The sequence below is a fragment of the Castor canadensis genome, chromosome 11 (genome assembly GCF_047511655.1).
Source record: "Castor canadensis chromosome 11, mCasCan1.hap1v2, whole genome shotgun sequence".
Classification (NCBI taxonomy): Eukaryota; Metazoa; Chordata; class Mammalia; order Rodentia; family Castoridae; genus Castor; species Castor canadensis.
The window spans coordinates 61,828,267-61,850,472 of NC_133396.1; the positions used below are offsets into that span (position 1 = coordinate 61,828,267).

Here is a 22,206-nt window from a genome sequence, read left to right on the forward strand (position 1 = left end):
GTGCTTAAGAATAAATTGACAAACTTTTGCTGTTACTTAGCAAGGCAATCCCAAACTAAAGAAAAATAAATGTTAACCCAAATTATGGACCTTGAGTAAGTAAATGATAGACCCCAATCTATTTCTTAGTGTGCTTTCCAAAGTAACCTAATATGGAAGTCATATGTTCCAAGCCAATTCCAAGAATCCAGATAAGTGGATGAAATCATCTCTTGATAGGGCACATGCCGTCTCTACAAGCAGCCACTAACCACTTCTAGGCAATGGCTGTCCTGTTGCTGATTTTTCTCCCAATTTCTTCAGGAAAAGAAAAAAAAAAGTATGGCATTTTAAATATTTACTCGATTGTTTTAAAGGTGGTACAGGCAAAACAGCACATCTATAAGCAACTCATCTGTAGTCTCTGGCTTAAAGGCTCAGCTACACTAGCCTCAAAGCTAAGACCAGAGCTGAAAAGTTAAATCCTATATAAGCACAAGCCATGGTGTCCACATTTCCCCAGTTAGTAGTGTGATACTCTCTGTTCTCTAGAAGTAAAGTTTCCTGTGGTTCAAGACTTCCACATATAGATGTTGACACTAGTGTCAAAGAATATCCTGGCTCTTCCTCCAAAAGACAACATGTCAAACACATTCTTGTCTGGAATGGTCTGTGAACTTAACTACGTGGTATGATCCTGACCATACCACCTGGTGGTCACCTTGGCTTGTCTGATCACGAAACCATTGTCCTTGATCATGTTCACATTTGCTTCATCATCCTTCCAGACACAATCATAAGGCTCAGCAACTAGGCACGAGTTTGCATGCATACAAGTTAAATCTCTTTATAATTAAAAATACCAGATAATAGTCTACTGATCAATAAACAAAGTATTTATTCAGCATCCATGTGCCAAGCACTGTGCTAGGCACTGTGGTGGATACAAAGATTAAGACATGGTCCCTGCCCTTAAGGAGCTTACATTCTCATGAAGGAGACAAGACTAATATACATGTAGCAGTTAGAACAATGTAACACAATATATACTGTGCTATGAGAGTTATGTGGTACAGATTTGAAGCTTCATAGGGATTTGAAAGACAATGAAATAAGCCTTAGAAACAAAAGTTCTTGAGGTGTCAGGAACAAAGACAGTCCTTGAAGAGACTTAAATTGAGGTCCATTAGGTAGAAGTGGATATAAAGTTCAGAGGAAGACAAAAACTATGCATTTGGTAGAGGGTTACTAAACAGTGACTGGAGTTCTGTGCAGAAGTGACTAGACCACACAAGGTTCAACAGATTTAATGCAAACTCATAAAATATGTAAGTAGCTTAAGGGCATCCTGAAGAGCACTGAAAATAACGGCAGGATCTTGGCTAACAACACAGATGGAACTCACCTGTCAAAGTCACAACATTAAAACACTGACAGGAGACATGACAATTCTAGGAAGCCTGTTAAGAAACATGGCTATAGCTCCAATATTTCCTAATTTCCGGAGGACCCCAGAGACAGATTAAGGGTTTCATTTCCAAGATCCAGGATGTAGGTGCTTTGCCTCAAGGGACTACACAACCAGTAGGAAAGATACTAAAGAAGTGTGACATCGAATAAAAACTAGTAGAAGACAGAAACAAATAGAAATCCATAGTGAAAAACACACCAAAACGTGTATAAAGTGTATCTCCCAGGGAGACGCAATTTGCATGTCCATTTATTTTTAAATGAACATATGCTGTATTTCTGTAACAAAAAAAATCTATGCCTCAGGTGTGCTTTTCAGTATAACTAGTAAATCCAAGAATCTCTCAAATTAGATGTATGTAAGCTTAATTAATTGGCCACAAAATTCCTTATTATCAAACCTCACTTCTCAGTTGACTTGCATTATGAAAAAAAAAAAAAAAGTATGTTCTGGAAGAATTAAGATCAAGAGGTAAGTTGGGGAAGAAGTAAGGACTTTCCCTCATGTCCAGGTAAGCATAGCGATTCTGTCAAGCAACACATGGTTAGGGATGTGGTTGTGGAATTGGCCAAACCGGTAAGGTCAGTGATGAAATCACCACTGCCCAGGACACAGTGTAGTACCACAGTGTAGAAGCACAGCATCTTGCCACTAGGAATTTACATCTTACAAAATCAGAGGAACCTATAATTGACTGCCTCTAGGCTATACATTCAAAATGTGTTTCCTGTTTTACCCAGTTGTTTATACACCTATTCCCTACCAAAATGAACCTTCAATGAATAAATTTTAGGGTTAAAATTTTACCACCTAAGTCCCATTGACTGACTAACCTAAAATGATCTCAGGGAAAATAAAACTAGGGCTCAAAAAGCAGACAACTACAAAAAAAAAAAAAAAACCTAAATTCACCAATAAAACTTTCTTGAACAAAAACCAAGATACGATCAAATGTAAAAATCCCATAAGGATTATACAATCCAATACTGGCATTCAAACTTTAAAAAGATTTTTTAAACCATGTAGGAGACAAAAAAAAAGTTCCATTGATCCAAGTTCCAAAACAATTCCAACAATCATCATACTCAAAATTACTTACCAGCAACATGTAAAACACATATGCTAAACTCCATGACTTATGTATATTCCATTTAGAAAGACACTAAAGTACTTTTCACTTCAAAAACAACCTGAAAATCCGCACTTAGGATATTTATTATGGCTAATCTAAGCCTATGTCAAACTTTGAGGAAAATCTCTCTGGAAAGCTACTCTTACCCAAGACAGAATGACTAAATACAATCCATTTGGGAAAAGGTCTTATGCCTATGAGCTATTTATAAAACATTTGTGGTCATCTCTTACTCGGGTTGCATTTTTTAACTCTTCTGTCTTCCAATTAAGCAGTGTGAATGTAAAACTGCTGAGACACACAGAAGACAGTATTTTAGATGAGCACTGATTGAACCACAGGCATTAGTGCCAACATCTGTAAACCGTTTAATTTCTACCTGATTGGGAAGGTAAACCAGGTACTTGGCACTGAAAAGATTTTCAGCTTTTCATGAAGCAAATGATAAATGTTAAGCAGTCAAAGATCGAGGAGGAACATATGCCCAACTACTACCAATTCATCTTCCTGTAGTTTTCCAAAAATGAGACCATTACCAGTCTTTCACTGGGTATTTCTTAATGGAGAAATGCAGGCAGAATAAATAAGATACCACATTAGCCTTTTGGTTACAGCTGACTTCTCTACTGAATTCCTGCTGCTACAAGAACCACCCTCCCTTCTCTTTTTCCCTTGTTGTCTAGCAACTTGGAAGTTTTGCAATTTCCAGATGGAGAACAAACTGTCTGAATGACAAAATCAATCTTCTATTGAGACTAGCACTCTGAATCAGTAAGACGTACATAGCCATAGTATAACAGCCACATATTTCCAATCCTGAAATGAAATCCAGTTGAAAGCTGTGAAGACACAGGAAGAGCAGGCATGTAAACTGCCCTGGCTCAGACCTTCGCAGGAAAGCTAGAATATATTATCATAATTTAAAAGATCACACAAAAGCTTTAGTATAGTGAGAGAGAGATGGAATTAAGTTTTATTTTGTCCTCTCTGAAACTTCCATTTACACCATGGTCTCGTCTATCAAAGAGGAAGAAAAAGCCCTGCCTTTCCCTAGAATTCAGGTACGTGGTAGAGGTGGCAGGATATCTGCTCTCCAGTTTTTGGGCTCCGAGAGATTACACTTTCAGTACCAGTACAGTAAGGAACCACTGGCCAAGCTGCTGGAAATGTCTTCTGGATTAGTCAGTGTACCATTTTGTAAAGTGCTTCTGGAGTTAAAATCTGTCAAGCTGACAAGTGTCCACACTTTTTCAACAAAGGATAAAAGAATCCCAATGAGTATTTCACCGAGTCCTTCCCAGCTGGGTCTCGTTAATGGCACGGCTGGTTTAACCTCCAAGGCGCTGGCCCTCACCCCAGGCGAAGCCTCCTGGCCTCTCTTCAGGTAGTGGGTTGTAATTTGGATCGTCATCTGGTGTATCAAAAATAGTCCTCCTAAAAGACAGATGACCAATATAATTTATTCACAGAGTCTTTTTTAGGTCCAAAGCACTGTAAGTCCAGTTCATTCTGAAAGAGTTTCCATTGGTTGACAGGCATTACCTCTGCTTGCCAATGAAACAGTTATCATACTTTAAAGATGTCCATAATTACTTAACATTCACGTTAACTTTTACCTCCTTTACTAATTTTTCTTTTCTTTTCCTTTTGAGTTTGAACTCAGGCCTCGCACTTGCGCTAGGCAAGCACTCTACTACTTAAACCAAACGTCTACCTCTTCACTTCATCATTTGTTAAATAGGGTCTCACATTTCTTTGCCTAGGGTAGACCTTGGACTGCAATTCTCCTATCTATACTTTCCACAACCACAAGTGTGTTCCACCATGCCCAGCTTATTGAATGAGATGGGGGGGGGGTCTCACCAACTTTTTGCCGGGGCTGGCTTCCAACTGCAATCCTCTAATCCCTGCTCCTAAATAGTGGAGGTGATAGGCATAAACCATGACACCCAGTTTTCTCTGCTCCCTCTAACTCCAATATTAAAGATGGAACCCAGGACCTCGTGCATGCTAAGCAAGTGTCTACCACTGAACTACATCCTAATCCACTACCTCCTTTACTGATTTTTGCTACAAAAACAATGTATGTTCATTGTAGAGAAAAATGGAAATAGAGTTGTTTAAAATATCCTAAAAACACCAGCTAACTACTGCAAATGTTTTAATTATTATAGAATAACTAAATAATTGTTAATTTTACAAAAGGTCACATTTCTTCTGTTTTGTAACCTTTCATTTATCATGAACGTCTCCCCAGAACAAAGGTATTACCCAACTGGCCATCAACAGATAAATGAATAAACAAAATTCACACACACACACACACACACACACACACACACACACACACACGTAAAATGGAGTACCAGCCTTAAAAAGGGAGGAACTGGCTGGGAGTACAGCATAGTGCTAGAGGGCATGCGAGGCCCCTAGTTCAATCCCTGCTGTAGAAAGAATGTGGATGAACCTTGACAGCATTATGCTGTGAAATCAGCCAGTCACAAATACTATATGATTCTACTTATATGGGGTACCTAGAGCATTCAAACTCATAGTCAGGAATAGAATGATGGCTGTTGAGTAACAGGGCAGACTTTCAGGTTTGAAGATGAAGAAGTCCTACAGATGGTAGTAATGGTAACATAGCACTATGAGTATACTCAACACCACTGCACTTTTGTGTGAACTCAGGGCCTCATACTCCTAGGTAGGTGGGTGCTCTACCACTTGAGCCATGCCCCCAGCCCTCTTTTGCTTTATTGTTTGGATAGGGTCTCCCATTTTTGCCTGTGCTGGCCTCAGACACTCAGACAATGATCCTCCTACCTATGCTTCTGGCATAACTGGGATAATAGGCACATACTATCATGCTCAGCTTATTTGTTGAGATGGGGATCTTCCCAATTTTGCACAAACTGACTTCAACCTACAACCCTCCCAATCTCTACCTCTAGAGTAGCTGGGACTATAGTCCAGTACACCACACCCAGTCCTGAACTGTACATTTTAAAATGGCTAAAAAGGCAAATTTGTATTAAATATCATGATTAAATTTTTAAAAAATATAACAAGGTTCCAAATAAAAATTACTTCAGAGCAAAAGAAGAGATAGTAAATGTCCAAGACTTTAAAATACCATTATGTATTGATTCAAAATCTCAGTGAAGTACCATTAAAGCAGTAGCATCTATTAGCACTCATACTTTTATTGTACTTGTCTCCTGTTAATAAAATTACAAACATACCTGAAAACTTCTATTTTATACTGAAGTGGGAAAAAGTATTTGCATTTCAAAAGGAGCTTCAATTCTTATAAATTAACAACATAAACAAGCACACCAACAGGAAAATAGGCAAAGGGCTACACAGGCAATTCAAAAAGGAAATCCAATAGTCAATAAACATGAAAATGTTTGCCCTCACAATAATCAAATTAAAAACTGAGATCCCGTCTGTCACTCAAATATCAGGTGAATCTCAACAATGGAGGTGTCTCTGCAGGGGAGTGGAGCCACAGTGAACCACAGCAGGATAGGGCTAGGGGAAACAGGCTGACAGAAGGGGTCAAGAACGCAACAGAGTTCTGCACAAATGGAGATAGCCTAATATGATGTCAGCCTGAGTAGGGTGAAGCGGGTATTCCCACAATAATGCAGCGAGGTCTGGGAAATCTATGGACCAATGAGATAAAGAAAGCATCTTCATGGTGGAGGGGGAAGACAATGATGAGAGAATGGTTATGCAGGAGGTAATTACATACTATATTAATGATTATAGGAATCACATTTCTCATCGTTAGTGAGAATACGTGGGAAAGGGGTGGTTTATTCACAGGATGGACTACTACTGTGCAATAAAGTTACTGACATACACAACATAGATACATTTCAAAAACATTAAGCTGAGTGAAAGAAAACTTATACAAGAGTACATACATACTAGGAGTCTGCTAATGAAGTTGCAGAACATGTAAAACTCATCGATAGAGAAGGAAAATCGGAATACCAATTGTTTCTTAAGGCATGGGGCAAAGATTGATAGGGAAGGGACATAAGAGGAACTTTTTGGAGATGGTAACTTACTTAAGTTTTGATAGTTTGGGTTCACTAGTGTTTGCATTTATGAACACTCATTGTGTATATTGGTCTTTCTAATTAAATACTGAACTTAGTGAATGATAAACTTCCTAAAGCATTCAGGAAAATAAGAATACTGGATTGAAAAGCAGGTGCAAAAACAGTTAAATATTAGTTGCACAATCTATGTGGTGGGTAAATGACTGTACTTTTTTTCTGATTTTTCTAAGTGGAAATTTTCATAATAAAACATGGGAGAAAAACATAGAAAGGATAAAACTAGAATGAACCATTTGGGGTTGTATTAGAACTGGGAATATCAGTATAAATATTTAGAGCTAAAAATATAGATGTATATACATCCCTAAACATACATGTAATTTCATTGCTCTGTCCACTGAGATGATCTGGGACCAGCAACACTCCAATAGCAATGAGCACATCTAGCACCCAAATTGTAGCTGCTTAATACCATTTACCACCTAGAAGGAACCAAGGTTCCCTGAAGGAAACAGCTGACTCCAGGTCTAGGTCAAGAACAGCCTGGGATATCTTGTTGGAACTAGAGAAAAGGTTAGAGCAAAAAGAATTAACCTAGAAGGTAACACACACGCACAGGAAATTAATGTGAGTCAACTCCCTGTATAGCTATCCTTATCTCAACCAGCAAAAACCCTTGTTCCTTCCTATTATTGCTTATACTCTCTCTACAACAAAATTAGAGATAAGGGCAAAATAGTTTCTGCCAGGTATTGAGCGGGTGGAGGGGAGAGGGAGGGGGCGGAGTGGGTGGTAAGGGAGGGGGTGGGGGCAGGGGGGAGAAATGACCCAAGCCTTGTATGCACATATGAATAATAAAATAAAAAAAAAAGAAAGTAATAAATTAAATAAATAATAGCAATAATGATGCTGATAATTATGGGGACATTTTGGAAGGACTTAAAAGAGGTTCCCATTGGCCAAATCCAGAGTGATGTAAGTATCAACATAAATAATAAGGGATTTTAATCCATGAATAAAACAAGAAGCCATAGATCCATGTAGGTCTGAAGAAATGAAATGACATTTAATAAGGGATATATGCAGTCTCAAAGCACCTTCCCACAAAATGCTTAACTACAAAAGGAAAAAGACTAACTTCACAGTAGAGAAGACTGGCAGACATCTTAAGCAATCAAAATGATTATCACCACTTTGACAAATAACAAAGTTGCAGTCAGAAGGACACAGTGTCACTTCTGATATTCCTGCATCTAAATGTGTTAGAGAACATTACACAAACTTAAACTCAGAGACATTCTACAAAATGGGCCCATAATCTTCAAAAGTGTCCATGTCATGAAAGTCAGAGAGAAACTAAAGAGACATGACAACTAAAGAGAATACCTGAATCTGAACTGGATTCTTTTCTATTTATAGCAAAATCATGTATTATATAATGTTCTTTAGAGTACTAATAGGACAAACTGCCCAAACTGGTACTGGTTCTGAGGTTTAATGTTTATTGCCGGTTTTGTCTATGGAGAATATTCTTGTTTATAGAAAATATAAATTAAAGGAGGTGACAGGACAGTAGATTAGCTATTTACTTTCAAATACAGCTTACTTTTCTGTAAGTCTGAAATTATTACAAGTTTTTTTAGAAATCATAAAAAAAAAAAAAAAAAAAAAAGACAAAACACCATCTTATCCAAGGGGGAAAGGTAAATAAGGGTGTTTGACAAGAATATGGGGAAATACATACAAACAGACTGTTGGTAAAAATGTAAAACCTGAGCCGGGTGCCGGTGGCTTATGCCTATAATAAGGAGGCAGAGATGAGGAAGATCACAGTTTGAAGCCAGCCCCAGGGAAGAGTAAGAACTAACTCCAAGAACTAATGCTATCAATAAGAGATTATTAAAATTATGATATATCTGTATTATAGACAATCATGTAGCTGTTACAATGCTGTAGGACATTTATAATGAAAAAGTGACCAGAACATAGTAAGTTTAAAAGGTTATGAAATAGCATTTTAAGAAATTACACAGTTTAACTGGACATTGATGGTTCATGCCTGTAATCCTAGCTACTCAGTAAGCAGAGACAAGGAGGATCGAAGTTTGAAGACAGCCTGGGCAAATAGTTCGTGTGACCCTATCTCAAAAACACTCAACACTGAAAAGGGCTGGTGGAGTGACGCAAGGTGGAGGCCCTGAGTTCAAACACCAGCACCACAAAATACATAAATATATAAAACTGCAGTTTAGGATAGATGTGGTGGCTCACACCTGTAATTCCAGCTACCAGGAGATGGAGATCAGAAGGATTATAGTTCAAGGCCAACCTGGGCAAAAAGTTAGGGAGACCACCACCTCAACAAAAAAAGCTAGGTGTGGTGACTTACACTGTTACCAACAGGTATACACGAAGCATAGGTAGGAGGATTATGGTCCATGTCTGCCCAGGCAAAAAGACATGAGACCCTATCTCAAAAATAATGAAAGCAAAAAGTGCTAGGAGTGTGGCTCAAGTGCCAGATTGCCTAGCAAGTTAAGGCTCCCAATACCACCAAAAAAAGAGTATACAGATAGTAAAAGACAGAAGAATACTCATCAGAAAGTTAACAAAGGTAGCCGATGCTACTTCTAAGTGGTGACATTATGGATTATTTTACTTTCTTTTTTTAAATTAAAAAAAATTTTTGAGATGTGTCTTGAAGGCTGGAGGAATGACTCAAGTGGTAGAGCTCCTGCCTTGCAAGTGCAAACCCTTGAGTTCAAAACCCAGTACCATCACCAAAAAAAAAAAAAAAAAGAGATGAAGTTTTGGTATGTTGCCAGTCTGGCCTTAAAACTTTCAATCCTTCCACCTCAGCCTCTCAAACAACTGGGAATGCAGGCATGTGCCATCATGTCCAACTACTTCATACTGTTAGTGCAAGAGCCATACCTGGTTTCTGGTCCAAAGCCATTTCTATTCTACTTCACTGCTTATCTCTACCATCTGCTTTGCTGGTCAGAATCCCACTAACAGAAACTTCCTCTCATCAGTGTTACCCATTTTGCTATCTCACCTCTCTAAACTTGTATAGCAGCTTTCATAAAACCAGCAGGTTCTTCCATAGGACAGGAAGTTCTAGTGTCCACCTGGGATGATAATTATCAAGTCACCCCAGAATACAGAGCCTATTAACCTCACTCTCTTGTCATAACCCTGGCACTGCCTATTCCTACCCAATCCAAGTACTCCCCAACTGCAGCCAGATTGCTCAATCTGCAAATGTTTACTGATCTGAACTACATGTACCAAAAGCTATGGGAGCCCCAAGAAAACCCAGGTCATTTGTCCTATCCTGGCTGTCTGAAGGAACACAAAATATGGGGGTAAATACTCACAAAATAGATGGTGTTTTCAGAATTCTTATTCCACCAGGCTGATTGGGAAATACATCTTCCAAGAAAAAATATATGTGTCCAACTGCAATACCTAGAGTAGTAATGAAGAATAAGGGAGAGGATTAATATTTGATTACAGGTGGACCTTCCAATATATCACTTATATTTTGGGTAACAATTTAATTATTAAAATGTTTTTATATTTGCATTTTTAACATATTTACGTATTAACATCTTAAATTTAAAATATTTAAACATTAAAAATAATTATTAAAAACTAGTCTTTTGGGCAAAATAGTTTCTGCTGGGTATTGGGGGGGAGGGGAGGGGGCGGAGTGGGTGGTAAGGGTGGGGGTGGGGGCAGGGGGGAGAAATGAACCAAGCTTTGTATGCACATATGAATAATAAAAGAAAAATGAAAAAAAAAAAAAACCCAAAAAAAACTAGCCTTTTTATATAACTATAAATAATCTTACAATAGCTATACATGAAGGCCAGACAGAATAAACATGAAAAATAATGACAAAATAAATGTACAGGTAAAGAGCAGAAAAAGTAGTAGTAAGACTCTTACCCAAGAGGTCCACAATGATTGAGTTCCCCAACAACAAGGAAAACCCCATGAGCACCCAGGGCAGAAAGGGGGCCTGGAAGTTGAGAAGGCCAAAGAAGTTCATGCGGACATATGGGTTTCTTCGGCTCCACACATAGACCAGCATTATTGTAAAGGCCTGGCCCAAGAAAACTAGGCTAACAAACAAGCCAAAAAGCTAAGCACATGGCATTAAGGAAAATATTAACATGAAAGTGTAATTAAGTAAGACTGAGCAAGAGAACTAAAGACTGCATTCTAACAAAAGTTTGAATTAGAAAAATCAAGTAGTTACATTTTTATAACAGGAGAAAAGCCTGAAAATAATTACCAAGAGCAATTAGGCAAAACTGGCTTGGCCTTATTCATCTGGATTATAGCTACACAAACTAATATTCTGCTTACATGAAGTTCTTGCCTCTTTGAAAAATGCTGGGCTGGTGGAGTGGCTCAAGAAGCAAGAGCACCTGCCTAGCAAGTCTGAGTTCAAACCCCAGTACCACCACAAAAAAAAAAAAAGTTAATTCCTTGGTCAATAATTATAGAAATTTCACTCACCACTTCCAAGTGAACAATGCTGGCTGGAACAAAACCATCTCGTTAGACAGGACCACATGCAAGTCTGTTACACAGACCAAAATTCTTTTCTTTTTAAAAATATTGTATCGATTTTGGTAGTGACTAAATACACATCTCACCAATTTAATTTAAAAGTGAAAGACTGGTGATTTAGCTCAGTGGTAGAGCATTTGCCTAGCATGCACAAGGCTCTAGGCTCAATCCTCAGCACTAAGAAAAAGAAAAATACCCATCAACAATGATACAACTGAGACACTTCAAAGTAACCCACCTTGGTTAAAAGTTCCTCTGCCTGGCTCACAGTAGAAAAGCATCCTGCCCGACCTCTAGACTTGGAGACCTGTCATAGGAGCTGTTCTGTAAAATAAATGGTAATGCCTGAAGCTAAAATCTGGGGAGCTAATCTGTGCAGAATTCTAATGAATCATGGGAGACAGATGAAAAGATTTAGGATGAGACAGGCTGCTCATTAACATTTTCCTATACTCTATTTGTTGAAGGATACAGTCATTAAGAAGCCACCAAAAAGGAACATAAATACAAAGTCTGCTGTCCGACCTCGGAAAGAGCCTTCTTCTAGCATTCGACAGTAACGATATCTTAAATTCCAAGTTAAGAAAATGTGAAGCACAAAACATGAAGAAAGTAAAATCTAAGGTACCATTTAAGTATTCCTGGACTGCACATTATCTGTGAGCAGTCAAGCCTTCATTTCTATAACATTGTTTGTGTGGTAATGTGATTACTCTTTTTTTTTTTTTCTCAAACCAGGCATTTTAGGCAAGGACAAGACTAGCACCCTATTTTACAAAGATTGTTCTAAGCTAGGGAACTAATCCAGATGCTGCATAAACACATTTCCAATTACTTTTAAACCTTCTGAAATTTGTGGTATTGTCTTTCCCATGCTCACTTAAATCACATCTCTCCTCCCTTCATCAGATTTGTAAACAGCAGCAGCAATCTTTTTATACTTAGAACTTTCCACGTAAACAGTATGCTACAAACACCTTCAAAGAATTTTCATCCTACCCATTTCTCTACATTCCTCTGACCCAGAAGTCCCAGCTAAAATGGTATCAAAAACAGGATTAATAGTTTTAATTTACTGTATTTCCTAAATGAACCTAACTTTTTGATGCTGACCCACTTAATAAAGGATACAGAAAAATCATGTTAAATAAAAAATTGAATCCAACTGGTCCAAAAAATAAGAAATTTGTGATTAACCTCCATATCTGTAAAGGAAAAAAATCAAAAGAAAAATGGGTTAAGTAAAATATACTACAAGGAAATATTAAGACAAAAAGACATTTTATGACTATGACGCTTCAAAGGCCATGGACAGACAGGATGGTGTTCTGTTCTGAACCCAAACCCGGAACACACAATCTAACACTGGACCTTTGTGCTGCTTCTAGTTGAAAGACTCAAAGATATCATTTGGACTGTGAAATTCATAAGAATAGGACAGAAAATTTGAAATTATCATATGGGTTAGGTAAATTATCAGAAAACCTTGAAGAAAATACTAGGTTAATTTGCAAGTCAGAAAAAAAGTGCTTTCAGGTATGTACTATCATTATCTAATAGAGTCCACAGATAACAAAAATCTTCAGGGACCTAGTATGTATAATTGCCAAGAAATGTTTCTATGTTGGAAAGAAACATGGAGAGAAAAGGATAAATTCTAAGGGAAATACTCAAGTTGTAGTCTGAATACAGGCAACTTCCTACAATAACAAATGCTCTAATAGAATCTAATTGGGAAATATAGGGGGTAGAACTGGGGTTTGAACTCAGGTCTTTAACTTGCAAAGAGGTGCTCTACCACTTGAACCACACCTCCAGTTCTCAGTTTCATGTAGGAAACCCTGATATACCTTTTACCTATTCAACCCATTCATGACATCAACTACTACTCACAATGGTAGACCCCTCAAAAATTTTTAAATGTTTCACATAATCTAATATCTCATGTGATCTTTTTTGTTTCTTTGAGGCAGGGTCTCATTATGAAGCCTAGGTTGGCCCCGAACTCTTGATCCTCTGCTGAGGCACTAAGTGCTGGGATCATGTGATCTTAATAATCCTGTCAGACAAGCAAACTGGTATGACCATCTCTATTTCACAGACAAGGAAAATAAGACTTGACAATTTTTAAAATAGTTTTCCCAAGGACGTTAAGCTGGTATATTGAGACTTTTATCCCAAATCTAGAACTCCTAAATCCAAATGCAGATGCACAGTGTTATCAACAATTTAACCTAGGCAAAGTCAAACTAAGCAAGCCAGCAGGAAGCACTGCTTAGACAGACCTACAGCTCTCAACAAAGGCCATATAAGGACTGAAAAGAGGCTGTGTGACAAGATATCAAAGGACTATTTCATATGCCATTAAATTCTTGAGAACTGGTAAGTATTAAAGTGGAAACAATTCAATTCTACATACTAATTGCATCCAAAAGTTTAGTCATCCTAGTGAGGAGACAAGCATATAAGTAACGGTGAGAAATGCTCTAACACAAAGGAAAAGCTGCATCTTAAAAAGGCAAGTCAGAGGTTCAGTGGGCATAAAGTGAATGCAACACATTTGAGACAGAGTGAACAGCATGTGTAGGGGCAGAATTAGTGGTTTTTGGGTTTCTCCTTCACTCCGATTATAGTCTGTATTATCATCCTGGAGTAGGAAAACATTTCTTAGCATTTTCATCACTGCTAAACATTACTTCGCACTATAATAAATCAGCATATTGCTTTAGATATTGCTCGTTTAGAGTTGTATTAGTATGATCTGATCTCTGGAAGATGGATCAATTTAAAAGCACTATCAGAATTGAGTTTATGAACTAAACCATGATCATTAACATGATTATTCACATGGTGAATAGGCAAAATAAGCCCAGTGCATCTCTCACTGGAAAGTTAGCTGGTCAGTTTCCTCTCAAACCACAACATTAACTCTTTTTGTTGTTTTCTGTTTGCTTTTTAAGACAAGATTTTCCTGTGTAACCAAGGCTACCCTCAAACTTTTGATCCTCTTGCCTCAGCTTCCCAAGTGCTGGGAGTACAGTCACAACATTAACTCTAAACCAGCAATACTCCAAAACGGGAACCAAACATTTTGTTGTTGTTGTTCAGGGAACTTTACAAATAAAACACAGATTCTTAAATTTCTACCTGTGGCAATTCTGATTTAGTACATGATGAAGAGCTTAAGAATCTCTTAGAAGTATCCTAAATGATTCTAAAGCCCAACCAGGCTACAGAATTACTGCTTCACACCTCAAGGTCCCCACTGAATTTCTTTTTAGATAGTACATGGCAGAAGTTGTTACTAAAAGAAAAATGAAAACATTAATCATGGTTGCTATTGACCACTTACTTGAAAGTGTTTAAAAATTAATTCAGGATTGAAGTACAACTGAAAAGGTGTGATCAATTCCAACTGCTGAAATAGAAAAAGAGCTTCTTAAAGCAGATCAAGAAACAAAATTTCAGTATTTACAAGTGTAGCAATTTCTAGCTCTCCATCAATTATACCGAATTACTTTAAGCTTTTCTTAGGCCTGAGGAAGAGACTGGCAAGGAATTTTCTAGAATTGGTACCATTCTTTGTATCCTCAATACATAACGCAATATAGAAGTTTTATGTTGTAATACTGGAAGATGGCATAAAGGCAGACAGATGATGGTATTTTAAATACAGGACAAAATCCACTGCTAAAAATCTGCCCATCACGCAGGTACTACCTGAAACAGGTGGGTGAAACGACATAACTCACCTGAAATAACCGAGATGGGAGGCCCTGCCACTATTAGGTCTAGGTGCAGCCAGCCAGTCAGCCTCCTATATTCACAGATGCTGCTATTTTAAGATACTCCTTGTACACAATTTCCAGGCTTTTATCTCCAATACCCAAATCTCTTAACTTAGCGGACCTTCTTCCCACTGCACCAAGGTACCACCTGGCCATAGCTAGCGCTCCCGGACACATGTCTTGGTGGGCGGCTCCCGCAGCCCTGACCCGCTACAGGTGCGGGTTTCAGCTCAGAAATTGACCTGATCCCTCACGGAGCAGCAGTCCCTTCTCAAGTCACGCGATAAGCTCTTCTTGTAACTACTCGGGACCCTTGAATGAGCCCTGGATGTCTCCCCCCACCCCTGGGACCAGACCCTCCTGTGCGTTTCCGAGGCCCAAACCCTAGTTTCCTGAACACCCAACCATAGCCAGCCCGAAAAATGAGAACATGGCACTGCAACTGCTCACCACAGCGGCGGTGGTGAGGACGCAAGCGGTGGTATACGCGCGGCTGACCGGTGGGATCTGCAAGTACTCCAGTCGGAGGCTCTGGTACGCCATCTTCCCACCGCCGCAGGCCCCTCCCCCCAACTTCCCCTTCCGCCAGTATGCCCAGGCGGCGGGCTGGACCAAAATGCTCCAACCTGTACCCTATCCGCTGCTGCCCAATCAACGCCGCACAACTGGCCAGCCACCAATAGCTACAGCCCTAAGGGGCGCTCACCCGCCAATCAGGAGTTGCTTCTCCGCGGGAGGGAGGGGGTCACAGCCTTCCTCCTCCGCCCACAACGTTGTAGGAGAAGAAAGAAAGTACCGGTTCCTTCCGCCAATCCCCGCTGGCCACAGCTAGCCTCCCTTCTGGCCCCTTTCCGTCACCAGTTGAGGTACCCCCTCCAGGCCCACAGCCAGCCAATCAGGAGCGCGATAGCATCCCGCCTTTGTGTTCGTTTGCAGAGGCACGTATCAGTTGGAATTCTGAGGAACCAGCGCTGCCGCCCACCTTTGGCAGCTAGCTGTGTTTTAAAGGAGGTAGCGGGAAGCCGGTGTGCGGTCTACTTTATCATCTCCAGGGTCGGTAAATGCCGCGAGATTGCGTTTTCTCTGAGGAGAAGCGGAAAGGGGCATGCCTAAGTTAGGCATCTCCGCTGGGGCGTTGAAGCGGCCTGTAGGGTCTGTCAAGCTTCCTGGCTGCGGGTGCCGGCCGGGAGGTCCCGGCATGCAGCGGGGCCGCAGGGCGCGATGGGATTCCAGGGGTGGCCGGAAGCCGCTCCTACTTTGCGGTTTCTGGGTTTTGTCTGGGGTGGTGGTGAGCTCTTAACGGTAGTTAAATTCGCCGAGGTGGCATGGACACCTCTGGTGTTCAGTGTCATCCTGCCTGCGCACATTTTGTCTAGCCGAGAAGACGAGACGGTAGAAGTGGACCAGGCAGTGCCGAGGAGAGGTCCTGATGGGAATTCAAATGAAAGAGTGGGCAGGCCATCAGGGCAGTGTGTTTGAACTGACCCAAAAAGGATATTTGCCCAAGGCATGCTTATTTGAGCGAAGAAAACCTACCTCGGTTTATTTGGAGCAAGACTAGCCTGATCGTGGCAGGAGAGGTTAAGAACATCATACTTAGGTGACTCTTGAGAAAACCCTAAAGAATTATGGAACAAGAAGAGTGACCATCAGGTGTAGTAGTGTGCAAGGAAGGAATCAGGTAAAAGGTTAGAAAGAGTGATTTTCAATAAAAAGGACATAAAGCCAGGCACAGTGGCACGAGTCTGCGGTCCCAGCTACCCGAGAGGCGAAGGCGCGAATTCTCTTGAGCCCCAGAGTTGTAGGCCAGCCTGGGCAACCGTCTCAAAAAGAAAAAGAAAAAAAGTGGGGGGGGATGAGTGGGTAATTAACAACAAAGAAGAAAAAGAAACATACGACTGGAATTTTTTTGGCTGGGGGGAATTGGAAGTTTGGTTTAAAGTGACGCTTTCAATTTATGGACTTGATTAGAATTGGCTACATACCGCGATACAATCCAGTACCGGTGGAAAGTTTGAGGCAAGAAATTTAAAGAAAGGTAGAATGCAAATTGTTGATACTCTTAAGAGTTGGCCCATCTTTTGAGTAGTTTGTAATGAACAACCAACCTCTTTGAATAATGAAAATATTCTTGTGTTCTAGAAAGATAAAGGTAAAGTCCTAATGTAAATATTAGGAGGTGGGGGTTTTATAGCTAGTTTCAGTTCTCAGTGTCTGTCCAACCAGTGTGTGAGGCTTGATGGTTTTGTGGGTTTAAAAAAAATAACTAGGCCTGGTGGAGTGGCTCAAATGGTAGAGTGCCTGACTAGCAAGTGTGAGGCCCTGAATTCAAAACCTAGTACTGCAATAAGTAAATAACAGTGTAACAGCGTAGGACTGGGGATTGTGATCTAGCATTTGACTAGTATATGCAAGGCCTGGAGTTTGATCCTCAGCACTGCAGGGAAAACAAAATGAAAAACAATTTTATACCAACCGAATTGGCAAAAGTTAAGATGTTAAGTAATATCAAGTTATGAGAAGGAAATTATCAACTGTGGGTGAGAGTATAAACCAACCTGATGTTTTTGGAACATTCTGACAGTATTTAATGAAATTAAATTACAAATAAACTGTGTGGCTGAGCAATTTCTTGCCTATGAGAATGCCTTTAAGTCCCCAAGAAGACATAGGAAGATGTTCATTCAACATTTCTGTTAGCAAGATGCTGGAAGCAGGGCTGGAAATATAGCTCAGTGGTAGAGCACTTGCTTAGATTAGCATGCACGAGGCCCTGATGTCCATCTCCATCACTGCAAAAAAGAAAAAAAAAAAAAAGATACTGGAAGCAAACAAGGTGTTTGTCACAAGGCAAATGATGCTTTAAGTGTGGCTAATGTATGTGATAAAATTAATGGAATACTTTAGTCAGAGCCAGTCAAGCAAACATGAGTAAAATAACGTGAAGTGATCACAAACATAAAAAATGTAAGCATACATATACAAAACTATAACTCTGGGATTTTGGAGTGGCTCAAGTGATAGAGCACCTGCCTAGCAAGTTAGAGGCCCTGAGTTCAAGCCCCAGTGTTTTAAAAAAACAAACTAACTCTGATCTAAAGATAAATCAAAAAGGCATGGTGAAGGACACCTATTATCCCAGCTACTCAGGATTGTGAGTTACACACCAGCCTAGGCAACATGGTGAGACCCCATCTCCAACAAAAAAAACCCCACTAAGTTCCTACTAAGGATGGGAGATGGAAAGTAAAATAAGTAAGAGGACCTACCATGGACCAAAATGCAAGTATTATCAACTATTTACAGAGTGCTTAAAAAGAACAGTCTGGTGAGTAAGAGTTAGATGGTGAAGACCCTGCAAGCCACTTGATCCTGGAGGCATAGGGAAATACTAAGGAAATAAAAATCCTGCCAACCCAGAGAGTTTCTTTACGAAGTTGAAAAGGAAGCAGTTTACAGTACATTGTAGATAGTTTGTGCATCAGAATACAAAAACAAAGAAATTCCACCCTATTGATACAGCCACACAGTTATGACCCATTATTTTAAATCATTACATAGATTTTCAAAATAATAGCATCCTGTCTTTCCCATAATATAGATTTATTTACTTAGTGAGTCTGGATTTGAACTCAGAGCTTCACATTTGCAAAACGCACTCTACTGGTTGAGCCACACCTCTAGTTTACTTTGCTCTGGTGTTTTGGAGATGAGGTCTCGCTAATTATTTGCTTAGGCTGGCTTTGAACCACGATCCTCCTTATCTCTGCCTCCTGAGTAGCTGGGATTACAGGTGTGAACCAGTGGTGCCTGGTTTATTCATTTTCTAAGTAGGATTTTTCTTTTTCTTCAGGTGGCTAGGTTGGAAAACAGGGAATTGAGGACATCTGCAGTGGGGTATTTAGTAGGCGTCTAGGGCATTGAATAGGTAATTTGTTTAAACTTCAGAGTTGTCCACAATAACCATAGGAGTCAGAAGATTGAACTATGTGCCAAAGTCTTCCATAAAGGAAAAGTGAGAGATAAGAAAGTATAATAGAGGGATGAATATGATCAAAATATACCCCTTACTATATACAGTTTAACATACACCCGTTTAAAGTTGAAAATAAATAAATGAGAAGGGGGTATAGACTTAAGAGTTTCAGAGAGGCGAGAGTTTATATGTTTTTGTAGACAAATAAGGCTGGAAGTAATAATTTTTTGTTTATTTTGCTATCTGTAATATGATTTGTTACTTTCCTCTGATGATTCTTTCTATCCAAATGAATTTCTTTTCTTTTTTACCTTTGCAGATTTTTTGCAATTGAGAATAGCAAAGTAAACCAAGATGTCTGTGGATCCAATGACCTATGAGGCCCAGTTCTTTGGCTTCACACCACAAACTTGCCTGCTTAGGATCTACATTGCGTTTCAAGACTACCTATTTGAAGTGATGCAGGCTGTCGAACAGGTTATTCTAAAGAAACTGGAGGCCATCCCAAACTGTGAGATTACCCCAGTCCAGATTCGTAAATGCACAGAGAAGTTTCTTTGCTTCATGAAAGGACGTTTTGATAATCTTTTTGGCAAAATGGAGCAGCTGTTTTTGCAGTTGATTTTGCGCATTCCCCCAAACATCTTGCTTCCTGAAGATAAATGTCAGGAGATGCATCCTTACAGTGAGGAAGAACTCCAGCTTCTCCAAAAAGAAATTGAAGCGTTACAAGAGAAGTACAAAACCGAATTATGTACCAAGCAGGCCCTTCTTACAGAATTGGAAGAGCAAAAAATTGTTCAGGCCAAACTCAAACAGACCTTGACTTTGTTTGATGAGCTTGAAAACGTTGGCAGAGATCATGGGACCAGTGATTTTAGGGAGAGTTTGGTGTCCATGGTCCAGAATGCCAGAAAACTTCAGAACATTAGAGACAATGTAGAAAAGGCAAGCAAAAAACTGAAAATATCTTAATTTCTCAATAGTGAAAAGAAAGAGTATATTAAAAGAAAGATTTCCTTTGTGTACTTTTTCTTGTGTTCCATCTCTTTTTTGGTCCACTCTTCTGAAGTATGTAGGTGCTACCTTGAACTCAAACTTGTCTTAAAAGCATTTGTTCATTAGAGACCTCTAATAGGTGGGAAAGGATTCTTGATTCAGGAGAATGGCTTTTTTGTAGGCATGATTAAAGAAGTGAAGCATCAGCCAATGATTTTTGTAAAAGTGTACCTTGGTCATGAGTTCTTTATGCTCCTGGTCCTTCTGGCTTATTCTTTGGATGAGACCAAATGAGAAAAAGTTTAAATAGGTGGATCCTTTATTAAACATTCAGTACACTGTGGGCAGCCAATAGAGTACTTGTTCTTGCCCAGTAAGTTTCCTTACATGAGGAAGTTGATAACTGAAAGAAACAGGTAGCAAAAAAAGACTTTGATCTTTGGCGAAGAAGTTGTTTTTGTTTCCAAAAGTAAATCTTCCCATGAACAAGGTTCTGGTGATAGTAAGCAATTTATTACTTGGACAAGAGGAGAAGACCTTGGACAGTAAAGAAGCAGATCTCACTGGACGAAAAAAGAAAGCATGAGGCATACCCAAAATGAAATTTATATTTACTGACTCATAGGCTTTATGTTAATGTTTTTTAATGCTTCAGTTAATTTTTGGAACTGCCTTGTACTAATATTTACTTGACTTATTCACACTCATAGGCATCAAATATTTGCTTATTCCCCAGATCACCAAGAGAAGGGGAGAAATACCAATGATTGTTGTTAAGCTGTTACTTCCCCTCCATGTCTTCCTAAAGAACAGGGTTTGGAGTTTGTCCTTTATGTATTGAAGGATTAATTTAAGAGTATTAATGTTTGTAATTAAGTAGTTTTGGACTCAGGAAACCTGTGTTTATTATCAAAAAGTCCTATACATTAAATATATCTCTTAAAAGCTTTGGATTTTGATTTTCTATTTTCTGTATCATGGTGTGTTTTCTTAGTATGGCTTTTCACTCAGATGAAAACTTTGTTTCTTAGTTTTTTGAGATCTGGGTGAATAGGTTCCTCAAAAGATATGTCCATGTCCTAATTCCTTTGAATGTTGCCTTATTTAGAAAAAGGGTCTTTGTAGGTCTAATTGCATTAAGGATCTGGAGAAGAGATCATCTTAAATTACTGAATGGGCTCTAAATCCAGTGACAAATGTCCTTATAAGAGAAAGCCAGAGGAAGATTTGAGACAAAAGAGTAGGAAGCATTGTGTGGCCACAAAGGCAGATTGGAGTAATGCAGCTGTTAAATCAAGAAATGCCAGCAGCCACCACAAGCTGGAAGAGGCGAAAAATACATTCTTCCTTAGAGCCTCCAGAGGAAGTGTAGCCCTGCCGGTACCTTATTTTGGATTTCTGGCTTCCACAACTATGACAACACATTTCTGGTGGATTTTATTGTTGTTTGGGTTTTTGTTTTCTTTTGATACTGAGGCTTGAACTGGGGCTTGCACTTGCTAGTCATGCACTTTGCCACTTGAGCGAGGCCTCCAACTCTTTTGCTTCAGGTTATTTATTTTTTAGGTAGGGTATCATGTTTGCCTGGGCTGGCTTGGACCTTGTAACTATAGCCTCTGGCATAGCTGGGACCACAGGATACACACCACTCCTTACTCATGTTGAGACAGAATCTTGCTAACTTTTGCCCAGGCTGTCCTGGAACTTCAATGCTGATCTCCTCCCACTGGCTGAGCCACCAGTGCTTGGCCATTTCTGGTGTTTTGAGTCACCAAGTTTGTTAAGGCAGCCATAAGTCTGATGAAGTCAGAATATTAATATATAAAGACAGCTAGGCACTGGTGGCTCACACCTGTAATCCTAGCTACTCAGAAGGCAGAGATCAGGAGGATCATGGTCTGAAGCCAGCCTGGGCAAATAGATCACAAGACCCTGTCTTGAAAATACGTAGCACAGGAAGGGCTGGTGGAGTGGCTCAAGGTGTAGGCCCTGAGTTCAAGCCCTGGTACCACAACAAAAAAAAAGCAAAGACATAGAATGCCTGTTAAGGAAACAACTAAGGCCTTATCAACCTCATTATACATGCTATTCCAAATAGTAAGTTCCAGTGGTCTCTCTCAAACTTATTAGTGTTCCATGACATTCCGAAACCACTTCTTACTTCACTGTGTCCATATAGCTGCCCACGGCTGACAACACTT

General features: G+C 39.5%; 2 protein-coding genes across 10 annotated transcripts; one reads left to right on the forward strand and one right to left on the reverse strand.

The window, feature by feature from the left end:
• Window positions 1-854: 854 nt before the first annotated feature.
• Window positions 855-15,879, reverse strand: Derl2 (derlin 2). Of its 4 annotated transcripts, none has more exons than XM_074047114.1 (7): window positions 15,737-15,879; window positions 14,595-14,660; window positions 12,374-12,447; window positions 11,715-11,808; window positions 10,613-10,808; window positions 10,039-10,129; window positions 855-4,016 (listed from the first exon to the last, which is right to left on the reverse strand). In XM_074047114.1, the coding sequence occupies exons 3-7, from the start codon at window positions 12,382-12,384 to the stop codon at window positions 3,911-3,913; spliced, it is 498 nt and encodes a 165-aa protein (XP_073903215.1). In that variant the 5' UTR covers window positions 12,385-12,447; window positions 14,595-14,660; window positions 15,737-15,879; the 3' UTR covers window positions 855-3,910. The 4 variants fall into 4 exon arrangements, with proteins under 4 accessions (XP_073903215.1, XP_020023828.1, XP_020023829.1 ...); XM_020168239.2 differs by lacking the exon at window positions 15,737-15,879 and adding an exon at window positions 15,481-15,629; XM_020168240.2 differs by lacking the exon at window positions 15,737-15,879 and adding an exon at window positions 15,481-15,610 and having other exon boundaries at window positions 14,595-14,657.
• Window positions 15,880-15,926: 47 nt separating this feature from the next.
• Window positions 15,927-20,954, forward strand: Mis12 (MIS12 kinetochore complex component). 6 transcript variants are annotated; one of them, XM_020168242.2, is made up of 2 exons: window positions 15,927-16,083; window positions 19,326-20,954. In XM_020168242.2, exon 2 carries the CDS (start codon window positions 19,361-19,363, stop codon window positions 19,979-19,981), a length of 621 nt encoding a protein of 206 aa, XP_020023831.1. In that variant the 5' UTR covers window positions 15,927-16,083; window positions 19,326-19,360; the 3' UTR covers window positions 19,982-20,954. The 6 variants fall into 6 exon arrangements, with proteins under 6 accessions (XP_020023831.1, XP_073903216.1, XP_073903219.1 ...); XM_074047115.1 differs by lacking the exon at window positions 15,927-16,083 and adding an exon at window positions 16,201-16,711; XM_074047118.1 differs by lacking the exon at window positions 15,927-16,083 and adding an exon at window positions 16,201-16,630.
• Window positions 20,955-22,206: the final 1,252 nt, after the last annotated feature.

Bases quoted from the DNA above. Each gene is read 5' to 3' on its own strand.
- Derl2 (XM_020168239.2), bottom strand. From the start codon at position 15,573: ATGGCGTACCAGAGCCTCCGACTGGAGTACTTGCAGATCCCACCGGTC. The intron at 12,448-14,594 runs GTAAGTGGTCAA...TTTCCTTTACAG, and splicing joins TAATTTTTAAACACTTTCAA to ATATGGAGGTTAATCACAAA. The intron at 10,130-10,612 runs GTAAGAGTCTTA...TTACTACTCTAG, and splicing joins AATCATTGTGGACCTCTTGG to GTATTGCAGTTGGACACATA.
- Mis12 (XM_020168242.2), top strand. From the start codon at position 19,361: ATGTCTGTGGATCCAATGACCTATGAGGCCCAGTTCTTTGGCTTCACA.